At 47.1% G+C, this 15,568-nt stretch overlaps 1 protein-coding gene across 3 annotated transcripts in view; it reads right to left on the bottom strand.

The window, feature by feature from the left end:
- CHD7 (chromodomain helicase DNA binding protein 7) overlaps nucleotides 1-15,568 on the bottom strand; it is a 179,473-nt gene that overhangs the window by 22,969 nt on the left and 140,936 nt on the right. For all 3 annotated transcript variants that reach the window (XM_032609357.1, XM_032609358.1, XM_032609359.1), the window contains 8 exons: nucleotides 13,902-14,045; nucleotides 12,439-12,694; nucleotides 6,532-6,742; nucleotides 5,677-5,872; nucleotides 5,222-5,389; nucleotides 4,830-5,009; nucleotides 1,767-1,877; nucleotides 1,475-1,680 (listed from right to left, as the gene is read on the bottom strand). In XM_032609357.1, the coding sequence (XP_032465248.1) occupies nucleotides 1,475-1,680; nucleotides 1,767-1,877; nucleotides 4,830-5,009; nucleotides 5,222-5,389; nucleotides 5,677-5,872; nucleotides 6,532-6,742; nucleotides 12,439-12,694; nucleotides 13,902-14,045 (1,472 nt within the window). The remainder of the gene's footprint in view (nucleotides 1-1,474; nucleotides 1,681-1,766; nucleotides 1,878-4,829; nucleotides 5,010-5,221; nucleotides 5,390-5,676; nucleotides 5,873-6,531; nucleotides 6,743-12,438; nucleotides 12,695-13,901; nucleotides 14,046-15,568) is intronic.

The following is a 15,568-nucleotide window of genomic DNA, read 5'->3' as shown; positions in this document are numbered from 1 at the left end:
CCCCACTGGCATGTGAGCACCTGTGCAGCTTTACCAGTTTACTGCCCTTTCTGCTGGTTCACCTGCCTGCCCACCTGCCCCCCGGGTAACCTGCTCACAGCCCTGTCCTAGCACCGTGCCCTGCAGGTGGTAGGTGTCCAACACACCTGAGGCCCGTGGGAGGCGGGAAGGGCGTCACTGGAAGCATACTGCTTAGCTTCAGCAGTTACTAACGTTCCGCTTCTAAAGGCAGCAGCAACGTTCTCAACTTTGATCATTAGGGTGAAACATGGAAGTAGGGGAAGCAGCAAAGGGCTCGGTGGCTAGGGGTGGCCAGGAAAGAACGCCCGGCTTGCAGAGATGATGATGAGAGGTGACACAGCTGCCGAGACACAGGACCGGCTGCAGCGGAACCTCCTTTACTGCATAAGCAGCCACTGACCCAGCACTCACCGTGCCCACGGGCCCCGCACTCTGCCCCGAGGACACGAAGAGGGAGCCCTGGTCCTCACGGAGCCCTTCACCAGGGCTCCAGCAGGAGAGGCTATCACCTGACATGCCGAGTGTGACAGCAAGTGCAGGGAGACCCTCTGGGGCAGGTGCTGAGGTGATGCCTGCTCAGAGGTCAAGGGCAGGAGATGGTGGGCGGGCAGGGCTGCGTGTGGAAACAGAGGGAGCAGCGCACACCGCAGGAGAAGAAGCCTCTGTCCCAACAGCAGCCCGGGGTGCCCGCGGAAAGGACCCACGAGACAGACAAGGGCCAGGTAGGAGCCCTGTCTGCCACGTTGGCAGAATGTTTGTGTTTCTTCTGAAACTAATGCTGATCCACCGGAAGAAAAAAAATCACAGAGCAGATGTCGCCAGATCTATAGAAATATCGTTTCGGCGGCAGTTTTTTCACTTGAGCGGCATTCGCCTGCAGTCCCGCCATGTGCCAGAGCAGGCGTATTTACGGATCCAGATGCGCACCGAGCACCTGCCTTTCGGAGCCCTGTGTGGGTGCCGGAGGGTCAGACATGGGTCAGATGTGGATCTTGTGGTCCAGAAGGAGAAACACGACCCATTCAGAGAGTTGAAATGACCGCCATTTATGTTTCAGATGACTTGGAAGAGCTATACAAGTTGAGATGATTGCCTTTAACAAGTTTTTGTAATGGAAAAATAATGAAAGATTACCATAGTGGTAAACTTTATGTGAAGGTACACTAGGAAAAGAGGTTGTTATTCTGAGACTTTGTTCTGGGTTATTAATGATTAGCAAGTCAATTTGGATCTGACATAATTCCTTAAGGGGCAAAATCCCCCTTCGAATCCGTGACGATCTGCACCGCTTTTAGCTCTTTAACCAAGAGGCCCCAGGCCTGCCCGGGTTGCGTCAAAGGCATTTGCTACGGGGAGTCACAGAAATCCAAACACAAATAGGGTTTTCCTCCGCCACTTGGAATTCTAACCATTTTTCGAATAAAAGTCCATCTCTCACATGAGCCTGACTCACCCATAGACAAGCAGGTTCTTCTCTACTCTGAAGCACTCGCTCCTGGCATAGCCCTGGGACCTGTCCTGCGGCCGCCGTGGCTTCGTGCAGGGCTTCTCTTCAGAATCGCTCTCCAGGTCTGAAAATTCCATCAGCTCGTCCTCCTTCACTGCACTGTACAGCCTGGTTTGCTTCCTCACTCTTGGAGTGTCAATAACCAGGTTGTTCTGAAAGACAGCAGATACATTGGAAACTTCTGAAAAAGCAACCCCTGGGGGAGATCAGGCAGACTGTGAAGGGGCCTCTCACTCACCCTCCCATTTAAGGCATCAATATCCAATTCCGCCTTCTTAGCCCACTTTTGCCAGAAATTTGGATCATCCAAGGAAATATCTGTCCTGTTTCCAGATGCAACAAAACTGGCCTGAAAGGGAAAAACGCACGCATTACTTTGAGATGCTTTTCTCTGTGGCAAAATGCAAAGCAGTTTTCACATATTCATTCACTCGAACATGGACCCATCCTTCTACCGTGAGCCAGAGGCTGTGGCCCATGGGACTGGGATGAAGGACTGTCCCTCAGGCAGCTCACTGTCCAGGGGTTGATAAAAGATGATAAAATAAAAGATGACAGCACAGCATAGTAAATGACAGGCAACAAAGGTACTTACAGGTATAGCCGATATACAGAGAGGAGACCTAACCAGGCTCAGGTTGGGTGCGGGTACAGGGAGGGCACTGCTGGGCGGAGAGAACAGGCCCTCCAGAATACGTCTGCCTGGACCAGAGTGTTAAAAGCCCACAGAACAGCAAAGCATGTGGAAACGCTCAGTGCGGGGCATGTGCCAAGGCACCGAGAAGAAAGGTGATCACGTCGTACGGCTGGGGATTTGGGTGGTCAGGGGAGTGTAGCCCAAGGTCAAGCTGGTGAGGAGGCAGAAGCCGGGTCAAGCAGGGCCTTGCATGTCCTGTTAACAGAGTCTGAACTCCATCCTGAGGTAGTGGGGAACTCTTTGAAGATGGGAATAATCTCAAGAGGTATGCGACCATATCCAAAGTCACCTGCCAGAGGGACCACAGCGGTGTCCTGGAGCAGGGAGGGCAGAACAAAGAGGACAGGCTGCGGCCATAGTTTAGGGAGGAATAGTGAAGACCGGCAGAAATGAAGAAAAGGATACAGCCTAGAAGGCAGTCTTTAAGAGGTAAAATTAAAGGCGTTGGAATCTGAGTGGATGTGAAGCCTGAAGGACGAGTAAGCCAGGAAAACCTCAGCACCCAACTCTGGCATCTGAAAGGTGTGGCTCAGGTGTAAAAACAGGGGCGTGTGCGTGTGTGTGTGTACACACACACGCACACGCGTGCAAACAGAGGGTGGAGGGACAGGGATGATTAATCTGCTTTGGTACCTACTGAATCTGAGGTGCCTGTGAGGATGGAGGAAAGAACCTGAAAAGAGGCTGAAAGATGTGAGCGAGAAGGTGTTGGGTCACAGAGCCCAGAGGAGGAGAGCCTTTCAAGACTGGAGTAGCTGGGACAAGTGGAGTAGCTGGGACAAGTAGAGTAGCTGGGACAACTGAAGTAGCTGAAGTAACTGGAAATCTACAGGCAAAAGGAGGGAGCTGGACCTCTGTCTCACATCACACACAAAAATTCACTCAACAGGGATCAGAGACATAAAGTTAAGAGTGAAAACTATAAAGCTCTTAGAAGAAAACACAGGAGCAAATCTCTGTGACCTAAGGTTAAACAATGAACCAAAAGCACAAACAATAAAAGAGAAAATGGGTGGGCTTCTTAAAATTAAACACCATTAGGAAAAGACTAGGGGAAATATTTGCAAATTGTATTATCTGATGAGAAACTTTTATCTGGAATTCTTAAAGTTCAATTAAAAAAGACAACTCACTCAAAAGAGTTCAGAGTTGTTCAAAAGATTTGAATAGACATTTCTCCAAAGATGTGATATATATATATATAGCCAATAAGAACATGAATAGATGCTAAACAGCAGCAGAGAAACGCAGACCAGACCAGAGTGGGCTACCACTTCACACCCAGTAACAGGACGATAATCAAAAAGTCAGACAACGAAAAGCGTTGGTGAGGATGCAGAGAGATTAGAACCCTAAACACTGCTAGTAGGAAGGGAAAATGGCATAGTCACTTTAGAGAACAGTCTGGCAGTTCCTCAAACGATTAAACACAGAGTTAACATACGACCCAGTAATGCCACTCCCGGTATATATGCAAGAGAAATGAAAACATATGTCCACAAAAAAACTTGTTCACAGATGTCTGTAACAACAGTATCCATAATAACCAAAGAATGGAAACAATCCAAATTTCATTATCAGCTAGTGAACGGATCAACAATCAATGTCCATTATCAAGTGGTAAGTGAGGTATAACCATAGAATGGGATATTGGTCAGCAATAAAAAGGAATGTCTGATGCGTGCTACAACGTGGATGAACCTCAAAAACATGCTGAGTGAGCGAGGCCAGGCACAGAAGACCACACGTTGTATGATTCCACTTATATGAAATGTCCGGAGTAGGCAAACCTCGAGAGACAGAAAGCAGTTGAAGGGTTGCCAGGACTCAGAGGGGGAGGGGACGGGAGGCGGGGTGGGGGGATTGTTACTGGGGTGATGGAGACGTTCTAAACTTAGATGTGGGGATACTTGTACAAGTCTGTGAATACGGGAAATGCACTCAACGGTACACTTAAAGTAGGGGAATTCTGCGGTAAGTAAATTCCATTTCAATAGAGTTGTTAAAAATGAAAGCGTGGCACTGGGCCTGGGTGTGGATGGGGGAAGCCTCAGAAGGGGTCCTGGGCGGAGGGGATGGAGTGGAGAGGTGAGGGAGGGGTGGAAGCTGGCAGGTGGGAAATTAGCAGAAAGGGAGGCAGGGGAGAGAGCTGCGTAGATAACACTTGCGTGGCTCTTCGCTGCGAAAGAAGAGCTGCGGGCTTATAGCCAGAGCGGAAAACAGATGGGGTCTTCTTCAGATAGGGGTGAGCTGACTGGTCTGAAGGCTGTCAGGGGTCAGGATCACAGGAAACGGGGGAGAGGGTGACGGAGCAGAGGCTCAAGAAGCAGAGAGGGCGGGGCCAGAACACAGGTAAAGGACGAGCCTGGCGAGGCGGGAAGCGTGGCCGGGACAAGGCGAGGGTGACCCCGAGGCCCGGTACAGAGAAGAGAACCCAAAACACAACGAGTGCTTCGTGCATCGGGGGAGTCCACCGAGCGGGAGTTAATCACGCATCTCGTAACGTGCAACATAAAGCAGACATTACGTGTGCTTCCCGGGAGCGCGTGACACAAACTCTGTTCCGCTGCCACAGAACACCCGCCGCTTGGGATCGATCCGCACCTTAGCAAACGTGGAGCCCTTTCCCTCAGACTCGATGGTGATGGTGTGGGTTCGCCGGAGGAGAATCTGGTCGATATCTTCTTCGCAGAATTTAGACCCTTCGTCCTCCTCATCCATGAGGGCACCATAGGCCCCTTTCCGGAGAAGATCCTCTATTTCTTTCTTGGAAAGCTGCTGTACCTGTTTTAGAGAAATATTTTTAGAATTGTCTGTAGACTGAACAAATGATTCATCTTTCTCAAAGAGGGTAAACCCTAATGACAAGAAAGGAAAGTGTGACAAGATATGCTTAAGATATCGAGGCCAAAAGATAATCAGATGCCGGAAAATTTCTCAGTGTAAGCTAAATGACGGAGCGAGAGTGAATGCACGGTGTGGGCGGCGCGCTTTACCCCGTTGGGAGCGTTTTCTCTTCCGCTCATGGACTGCAGGACAGCTTTATCCAGACCGAGCTTCAAGCTAGCTTTGTCAAACATCTCCCTCTCGTAAGAATTCCTTGTAATCAGCCTGTAGATTTTCACAGATTTGCTCTGTCCTATTCTGTGACATCTAGCCTGAGCCTGGAAGAAAAAGGAAATGAATGGCTACCAAAGAAAGAAAAGACTCGACTGTCAAGTTATAAGAGCATCTGTTCCAATAAACAGGGGTGCAGTTTAACAGAAGAGGGTTGACACACTAAGAAATTACTGTCACATTATTAATAAATCGATTACTAGTTGGTTCATTTGCCCCAATCACGGGACGCTGCCTGAGCGACTACACGATTTTAATTTGTTGGTCTGACATAGCAGAACGACTTTCAAAAGTGGGAGAGGGAGGCATCGGGGAGATTTTCTTGCATGTTTACCTGGAGATCATTTTGGGGATTCCAGTCGGAATCAAAGATGATGCAGGTATCAGCAGCAGTAAGATTAATGCCTAAACCTCCTGCCCTTGTACACAGGAGGAAAACAAACCTATCAGAGTCAGGTTTGGAGAACCTGTCGATAGCTGCCTGGCGGAGGTTCCCTCTGACCCGGCCGTCGATCCTTTCGTACGGGTACCTAGAAAATGTCAGTGTTAACAAGGAGGCCTGACGAACGGCCAGACTACATTCTTCCTTTTTTGGTGTTTTAAAGAACCAAATGGATATGGGATATGTATTAACAGGATGGTATTATTTATCAAAATAATTTCAGAGCAAATAGGTGTTGTTGTAGTTTTTCATACAACTGGTCGAATGCCCCAAAGATTAAAGTTCCTGCTACTTCCTCTCCAGTGTCTGAAAAGGGCTGACACCTCCAACAGTGAAACAACAATCAATTTCAATTTTCGGTAAGAACTGTTCTCGCCTAGCCGAAGGAAAGAACTGGAAAGCAGAACTGCCCAAAAGCACGTGTCGCATGGAATAGCCGTCATGCCCATCTAGAGCTTTTAAAAAGAGGTGTGACATGTCCCCTACTCCGTCCCCTTTACTATAAACGCCACTTCAAGGGACTTCCCTGGCGGTCCGGTGGTTAAGACTCTGAGCTTCCACTGCAGGGGGGCACGGGTTCAATCCCTAGTCAGGGGGCTAAGATCCCGCACGCCGTGCCATAGAGCCAAAAAAATTATAAAAAAAAAAAAAAAAAACCAACCCCCACCCCACCACGCCACTTGGAGGTGAAGCGCGTGGAGCCCCGTCTTCTGACCCCAGCTCGCCACCCCGGTGCGCGGCCCTCACCGTCTCTGAATGAGGTAGTCTTCCAGGATGTCCAGGCAGCGCACCATCTGGGAGAAGATGAGCACCCTGTGGCCGCCGGCCTTCAGCTTCGGCAGCAGCTTGTCAATCAGCACGAGCTTCCCAGCAGCCTGGATCATCGCCTGGAGCTGGAAATCTGGAGAGTCGGCATTGTGTGTTTCCTTAAACTCTTCCAAAATCTTCTCTTCAGCACCTGCAGAGATTGGAGGGCGTAACGGGAACACTGGAATATTCTCTTGCGGTACGGAATACTGTTTTTAGGAGTAAGAACAGTGAACCTGCTTTCGAAACCCACTGCAAACTGTAAGGGCCGGGAGGCCGCACTCGTGTTTATGAACACACATCCGTCCACTGGCTCCAAGGAGGGTCTACACAGAACCGTGGAAGTACAGAAGGGATCAAAGTTTTAAGCGCAGCACATTTAGGCGTTTGTGGGGGGAAAAAAAAACCCCACATTTTCCAACAAACAAACGTTTGCTGTCTGTAGAAACTGAATTTCAACAACAGACTGTCACGCCAGAAGTGGCAGAAACAAGCCAAGGGCCAGATACCTACAGAAAACCTGGAACCTAAAATGCTAAAGAAAGGAAGAACTGTTTACTAGCTGAATATAAACACAAATGACAGAATCTGTTCTGAAACGAAGAGACGAGGGAACAGGGTTCTAACAGTTACGGTGCAAGGGCAGACGTCTGTGTATCCAACCGCACATCAGTACAGCCAAAAGGGCTGCGACAACAGGAAGCCCATTTTCCAGGGTCATTTTAGGGATTTCTCAGGGTGCCCGAGCATATCTTTACTGCGGTCTCTGCAGCTCCCTCCACGGTCATTCTCAACTGGTGAGTTACAAAAATTCTACCCTGAATTATCCAAAGCTTTAAAAAAACAAAACCTGACCTCTGTTTCATGAAAGACTTCTATACCTAACCCTCTTTTTCTCATCGCCCCACAAGAGACCTCTGCTTTGCTCCAGGACCTGGGTGCATCAGAGAGAAGCCTGGAGAGAGAGGGACCTTCCCAGGGATGGAAGCCCTTCCACCTCCTCCCCTGACCCCAGACGTGCTGGCTCAGGGAGCAGCAGGCTGAGCTTCCTGCAGTCGCTTAGGTGGCTTAACTAGAATTAGGCAGCAGGGGCTCGGCCGCGCTGGCCAGGGGCGGGGGGGTCGATCAGGGCCGGCAGCTGTGCTCAGCCAGCCCCTCTCCCCTGGGCACAGAGGGATGGTCACCTATCCTTTGGAAAATACAAACAAAACCATCTAATGGGATTTGTCCTCAGCCTTAAACCGTACCAGGAACTTTAAACTACTCTTCTTACCACTGGTTTTAAACGTGAACGAACTATGCACAGGATGGGGATACGGGACCCTCACAGGGTGTAAAGGTCACGTGAGCTGGGCCACCAGAGCCGTGAGGACAGAACGGTGGCACACAGCAGTGGGTGGGACAGAAGTGCCCTCCATTCCCGTTTTCAGGGCACTCGGGCAAGTTAAGTCATGACACGGTCACACACTGAAACACAGCTTGTTCATTATTAATCAACAAAGGATCTTCCTGAGACCAGATTAAAGTCACTAATGCCTGGACCGGGCACTGAGGTCCACGCAAAGTGCATCGCTGCTTCTCAGGAAGGGCCTGGCAGAAAATGCCGGCTGGGTCCAAACTGCTGTCTCTCCCTCCCCCTTCCACATGATAAAACGCTAACGTTCAGGATGTTAATCTAAGTGAAACAAATGGCAAAGGTTTTACTAGGAAAAGGTAAAAACCAAAATGCTGTTGCAGAGAATCGGCAGGAATATTCTTGAATAAAGAATATTCTTGAATAAATACTCTTGCGTAAAGTTGAATAATGTTTTTCAAGGCAAGAAATTTAGAAATCTAGGTTCCGGATTCAGGACAAGAAGGCCCTCAGGAGACAGGAAAAACAGGTTTACATCCATATATTACATTAGGTCTTTTCAAAAAGTTTGTTCTTGTTGGATAATATACTACAAGCTCTGCAAGTCAGAAACAGATTTTACTCATAATATCTGGGCAGTTACTTTTTGCTCATATTAGGATTACAGTCCATAATCAAAATACAGCATTTTAGCTTAAGCTAACGGTCGGTGAATCAGCTTTTAAAAATGAAATAATCGTTTTGACAAAATAAACATGTTTGAGTTATTTTAGTAAAAAATTTGAAAATATAAGTTCAGTCTAATTAGTAGAGAAATTTAATCTTTTCATTTTAAATTTATTTATATGACAAAAATAACTTGCCTGCTTTTTCAATACTACCAATGATTTCTCATGTCATCAAAAGTAGCCAGAATTAAAATACACTCTTTCTTATCTGACAGAAGTTCCTCCTGAATTGATCAATTCCGCTCTTTGCCGTGAATTCAGGTTCTTAGAGTGGCAGCCAGTTGACACCAAGAACACTTCACTTAGAGCTATCAGCGAACATAGTTCCTATGTGCTTCCTGTAGCACCGTATTATGCCCAGAAGAGCTGAAGACAAGAGGGCAGGGAAGCAGCACCTACCTTCTAAGTCATTACAAGGCCGAATTTTCAAGTTCACCAGTTAAAGATCTACCTTGACGCTAGATTTGTAAATATCAAATCAGAAAATGAACTGGAAATAGGTTATGGTAAGCCCAAATACACCATTGGCACTGCCCTAAAGTCCTGCATTTACATTTAAAAGTGTGTGTGTGTGTGTGTGTGTGTGTGTGTGTGTGTGTGTCAGAGATAACTTGAAGAAGTGTGGAAGTCTGTTCCCTTAAACAGATGGTCACTGTGAGGGCAGGAGCTGCAATGTCACCTGGCTATATTAGCCGCAAACAAACAAGAAATTCTTTTCTTTTTAAATTTTACTTATTTATGGGTCTTCATTGCTGCGTGCTGGCTTTCTCTAGCAGCAGCAAGCAGGGGCTACTCTCGTTGCGGTGCGCGGGCTTCTCATTGCGGTGGCTTCTCTTGTTGCGGAGCACGGGCTCTAGGCGCGCGGGCTTCAGTAGTTGTGGCTCGCGGGCTCAGTAGTTGTGGCGCACGGGCTTAGTTGCTCCATGGCATGTGGGATCTTCCCGAACCAGGGCTCGAACCCGTGTCCCCTGCATTGGCAGGCGGATTCTTAACCACTGAGCCACCAGGGAAGCCCAAGAAACTATTTTCTTTTGCAGATTACCATTTTCTCTCTGAAATTCATTCCATCACGTGAGCTCAGTCTTGTCTTCTTTCTGCCCACGGCTCTCCACCGCCCTCGCCCCACCACCAACAGAGGATGCGTAAGTCGCCCTGAAACATCGGGGCCCCTACCAAGTCTTCAACATCATTTTCACTCTCACATACGGTAACATACAGTTACCTGCTCAACTTTTAGCAAGAAAAACAACTAGCAACACTTACCAAACGTTTGTTATGGTTGCCTAACACTGTTCGATGCTCTTAAAAGTCTCAGTACATATTAGAAACATTTCTCATGTATGTACAGTTTGTGTTCTACAATCACTTCTAATGTTTTTTCCGCTTTGCTGATGTTATCGCTCTCAACCTACACAAACAGTTGCTTCTCTTGTCCACGATCACAGAAATGTTGTGCTTTGTTGAACTGAACTTTCGTTTGACTGGGGATGCTTTGCTCTTTCACAACCAACCCAAATGTCAGTTTAATTTTCAAAACTGAAAGCCTCCTGTAACCGCTCGATAAATGAGCGTGGAGCTGGCATTGGGTCAGTACTTCTGTCCTTCCTTCTCCAGGTCGTGGATGAGAACAGACAGTCCTGGCCCTGGGTCAACCTCTGAAACACAACCTTTACATAGGTCATCTGGGCAGCTGTAACACCCGGTGCGTCCATGTGTGTATTTTTTTTTTACTATAATTTCCCAACGTGAAGGCATGTAAGGATGCCTGCTTAAGAGACACCTTGTAACTTGCTGTCAGGACAGAAAAGCTGACCTCGAGGTGTGACCACTCAGAACAACAGCCACGGATCCACACCTGGGAAGTCCTCAGAACCTCTGCCAACAGGGAATGACACAGGATGACCCTGGAGAGCTGTCAGCCAGGGAGGAGACCTCCGGGCGGTGGTTTGGGGTGGGCTGCCCCCTTCAGAGTGCTCAAGGCACGTGATTAGCGTGTAAACCGACAAGGTAAACTGATGGGACTAGGGTGGATTTCTACCAACCACTGGGGAGACATTCCTTTCCCACACGTCCTGCTACAGCATTTCAGCTTTTGTTAGTGCCTTTTCTTTCCCCTTGGAAGCTACCGTGCCTCGTTTTTTTATTTTTTATTTTTACAGACATTAAATGAAAACGTGTGTGTGTGTCTCTCTCACGTGCGTGTGTCCATGCACCAGAGTTTTATTCATACCATCAACCACCTTCAGCCCCAACTCCATCTCCCCAGCTCAGGACCAGGCTGGTGACACTCGCCACAGTGGCCTCACAGGCTCTTAAACACATGGCAATTAGCAGGCTGGCAGCATTAAAGAGGCAATGATCACACGTGATACTCTCTTTAAAGACCAAGCTACAAGCGCAAAGTTTGAACAAGACATCCACTGATGTCACACCACAGCCACGACCTCGTGTGCTACGTGGAGACAGTCCCAGGTGGGGACTACTCTGTGGTTTAGTAACTGCAGCTTCTGGATGTGAGGTGGTCGGTACGTGTGTAGTTACGCAACGGGGAGAGATGAGGAACTCTTTAATTTAGCTGTGCTTGAACCTCATGGAGTGTGGTAATGACAAACCTGGCTTTGTTCCTTCTCGCCTGGAAAGGAAGCTAACTGAATTGCTGGCCAATTATAATTGCACACAGCACCCTGATTTAGCCGGCCATCACTTTTCTTTAACCCATATTAACTCCGGCCTGGACTACAGCAGTCGCCTCCTAGCGGGGCTTTCTGCTTGTATGTCTTTCCCTACTCCCGTCCATTTTATACCATGTTGCCAGATCAATCATCCTGAATCACATCTCTCATCATTTCCAAGCTTCACCCGAATTCCACGAGCCAGCATCTGGGCTTCCCACAAGGTCCCACTGTGTCTAAGGTTCACTGTCCCACCGTTTCTTACGCGTCCTTTATACTTTGGGCAGGCAGGTTCCCCCCTTTGTTCTCTTGCCTCTTTCTCTTTGTTCATGTGATTACATCAGCCTAAATGCGCTTTCTTTTTCTAACCCTGACTGGCAAAATCCTTGTCTCAATGCCATCGCTTTCTAGCAGCTTTCCTAATCTCAATCCCTCACAAACTGAAGGTTCTTGTATTCCCCAGAGTATCTTACACATCATAGGCACGAAAGCTTTATTCCTCTAATGATTTTTGGAAGGGTACGATACAGGTTTTTACTCATATCAGTTCATAACACTATCAGTTTAGTTAAGAAAACAGGAAAACCATCCGTCAGCACCAGGAACCAACTATTATCAACACTCGAGATAACCTCTCACTCTTAGAGAAAGGATGCTAGAGGCCTCAAGACTGCAAGAACTTTTCTCCCATCAAAGTCTTGAGACAGCTGACAGCTGCCTCTCACTCCAAAGCTGCTCTTTAACTTCTCTGACCTAAACACACACACATACAGAGCAGGGAAACCTCAATCAGGGGCTAATTTCTCTTTAACTGTTACCATGTTTGATGACTTCTAGCCACCAAGCAGCAACACCTCCCTTCAAGGGGTGAGATGCAGACACAGGAAAGGTGCGTGGAGGTCCTGCTTCAGGGATCGGCGGGGACAACAGTTCTGCACCCTCGGCTACAGAGAAGGAGGCTTTGTGAAGAATAGGAAGGTGATGAAACCCACACTGGGATGATCACGAACCGTAAAATCATCAGTCTGGAGGGAGAAAAGGATTTCTGGGGTTTGGACAACTACTGAAACAAGGTGCCAGGCGGGCAGCTTACCGTTAATAAGGTAGGGATGATTGCAGCACTTCCGTAATTCCATCATAGTGTTTAAAAGGTTGGGTACGTTAGCTTGACCACCACCTTTGGAAAGAAACGTAAAATTCTTCTCAAGGATGGCTCGGTAATATTTCTTCTGAATGTTTGTTAGCTCGACTTCGATGATCGTTTCTTCCTTGGGGGCCAAGTTCTTTTCCACGTCCTCTTTGAGACGTCTCAACATCATTGGCTTTAGAATAGCCTGGAGTTTTTGCACCTAAAAAAGGACCTCAAGTAAATACCGGTATCATGACTTGCTTGCATGGTATAACATATACTAACATGAAAAACCACAATTCTCCTATTTATTTACCATTCATTTTCATTTGTCGAAGCCCAGGAAGGGTATGGAAGCACTGATCTTACATTACAGATGTCATAACAGAAGTGCATAAAGGCTGCGTGGCCAATTTCCGATGGGCTACTTCGCTTGCCCAGGAGTCCTGAACAGCCAGGAGGCTTGAACGGTACAACACAGCAGAAAAGAACCCCACTTATTCTGTTAGTTTTCCCTTCTGTTTGTCTTAAGCCTTTGTGATGATGAGGAAGGAAGAGACAATGCCATGGGAGTGCCACACTTCAATTCTCTTCCTTTCTAGAGAGAGCTGATAGAAAGCGTGAGGAAGCCAAGGAGCTGTCCGGTCCCTGCACCAATGAGCATGCAGGGACGTCCCCCTCTGTTCTTTTCTGTTGACTGGCAATAGGATACTGCACACCCGACAGCTCTTACTTAAAGAAAAGCAAAACAAAACAAAACAGACTCCACTTTGAACTAAGCTAAGAGGTTTTAGACAGTAAGTTAGGGAAGGGGGCACATGAAGACCAAGATTTCAAGCGTATCTCCATGTTTATCTCAAATACAGCCTAATAACCAACACCAACATAACTCTCACGATGTATGAAATAACCGACCACTTTTCATATGCAATACCATATTTATTTCTCACAGAAATCCTGCAAGGTAGTTAGGACCCACGTTTCTAAATGAACATATGTAGACTCAAGAAAAGTAAGCAATGTGACCAAGTAAGAAATAAGACTAGAACCTCAGAACTCCAGGAGGGAAACGGCTCGACAAATTTCAGCAGCTTCTGACACTACACCCAAAAGCATACATGGCAAAACCACCAAACTCAAAAGCACAGCGGCTGAAAAGTACATGAACAGTTATGGAACCTCTCTATGAGTCTCGACAGCCCTTCCGGAGGGCAAAGGGACAAACAAACCAATCAGAACACCACCTTAACGAAGACTCAGAATGTCCAAGGAAAGGGGGTGTAAAGCTCACCGGTCTACTGAGGTTGGCTGGGGGCGGGGAATGGATATAATTTACATTTTTAAATGGTTGAATCTTAACGCTCTGCCCTTTCGGGGGGTTCATCTTCAATTACGTGACTGAAATACAAAGGAGGCTTGGTCAGTACCTGTTCTTCGGTTTTCAGATCACCGAATTCTTGCATAAAGGTGGTTTCCGAAGGGAATCGACCTGGTTCCAAGAAGTGAAGCAAGCTGAAGAGCTCTTCCACGGTGTTCTGGAGCGGGGTCCCTGTCAGCAGCACTTTGTGTTCCTACAGGGGTGCGAGGAGAGCAACTGAGCAGATCATAACAAAGCGCATCTCTTAACACCAAAGCCTCTCTCGACACAGGCATTTTCCGACTTCCACTCAGGAACGCTGAAATTCAGCACCCACCCTGCATAAAATACAGGAGTTAGATCCGAAGGCGGAGATGCGAGAAATGTGGTCTCTGCTTCAGACAGACTCCCGGACCCCGTAAACGTGTCTTGCCATTTTGTTTTTTCCTGGGATTTTTAGGTCCCAGGAAACATTCTGGTGCTGTGGCTTCGCAGGTCCCCTACATCTTGAGGCTTCTCTCCCCACCAAAGTTTAAGCTTTTCCCTCAAATCCCTAGGCTCAGACAAAGCTCGCATGCTTCTCTCTGCTCTCCACACCGACAGGGCTCTCCCCTCCCCGTCTACTTCCTGCATGACTCACTTCAGAGACAAAAGAAGGTCTTCCACAGGCAACAGCACATGAAAAGCTATTTTTTTCTGCAAACATTTCAAACTAGCAAAGAGGTCAGCTTGGTCTTAAATACCACAATCACTTTTTTGTTTTTTTTTGTAAATAGATGCTACTTCTAACTTTGTCTCCTTGAACCAAGGTACGTATTTCTTTAAGGCAATTCTTCCTGTTTACGAGCTCTTTCTCCAGCTTTCCTTATGCGTTTGTACCCTTGTCCTCACACTTCCACGTATCCGACATGGTGACCAGTCTTAACGACGGTGAATTTATTAATCTGAAGGGCCTTATTATTTTCTACTTTGGCCATCTGGTACACAGTCCAGTTACTAAAGCTATTTCAAAAAGTGGCTACACCTTCTAGGAGGTTCAAAAGCAATATTCTGACTCAACTGGAAGTCCGATAAGGCTTGGTTGCCGAGCAGAGAGTATGTGCTCAGTAAACCCTGGATGCTGATACACCTAAGGGCATGCTCTTTTTCTCAGTACCTACCGTGTCTTATCTGTCAATGGAGTACTTTGAAAGCGAGGTGAAGCAGTTCAATTTGCTTTTATTCTTCCTTTGCTCCCTTTTGAATAAGAGGTCTCTGATTCAGGAAGATACACAGACCATCATCATCTTCCAACTCATTATATTCATAAAGAGTAAGAAGCTTGCAAATCAATTCAGGATTTTCTAACGTATAACCATACTGGTGAGTAACCTGGGCCACGGTCCCTGACATATTCAAGTCCAAAATTACTTCATCCAAGAATTGTTTAAAATATTGCCATAGATTCAGGAAAAGAGTTATTGCTGTGGGAGAGCTGTGTGGGTACTAAAGATTGTCTCCTGGTTTTTTTTATATCCTTTGTGACCAAGTGAAATGCTGAGCCGCTAACCAAATATCAGTACTTCAGAAAAAGCCTTGTAAGTTATTAATTTCAAAATTAACTTATTTGGGGGGGGAAAAAAAAGAACTTCTTTTTTATGCTGCTTCCCCTCAAGGGCTGTTTAAAACCAGTTTCACTGAATGATTACACATATGACCCTTTGGTAAGGCTGCATGGGTAGCAAAAAAAAAAACCAG

The sequence above is a fragment of the Phocoena sinus genome, chromosome 17 (genome assembly GCF_008692025.1).
Source record: "Phocoena sinus isolate mPhoSin1 chromosome 17, mPhoSin1.pri, whole genome shotgun sequence".
NCBI lineage: Eukaryota > Metazoa > Chordata > Mammalia > Artiodactyla > Phocoenidae > Phocoena > Phocoena sinus.
This window is presented reverse-complemented; position numbering and strand designations above follow the sequence as displayed.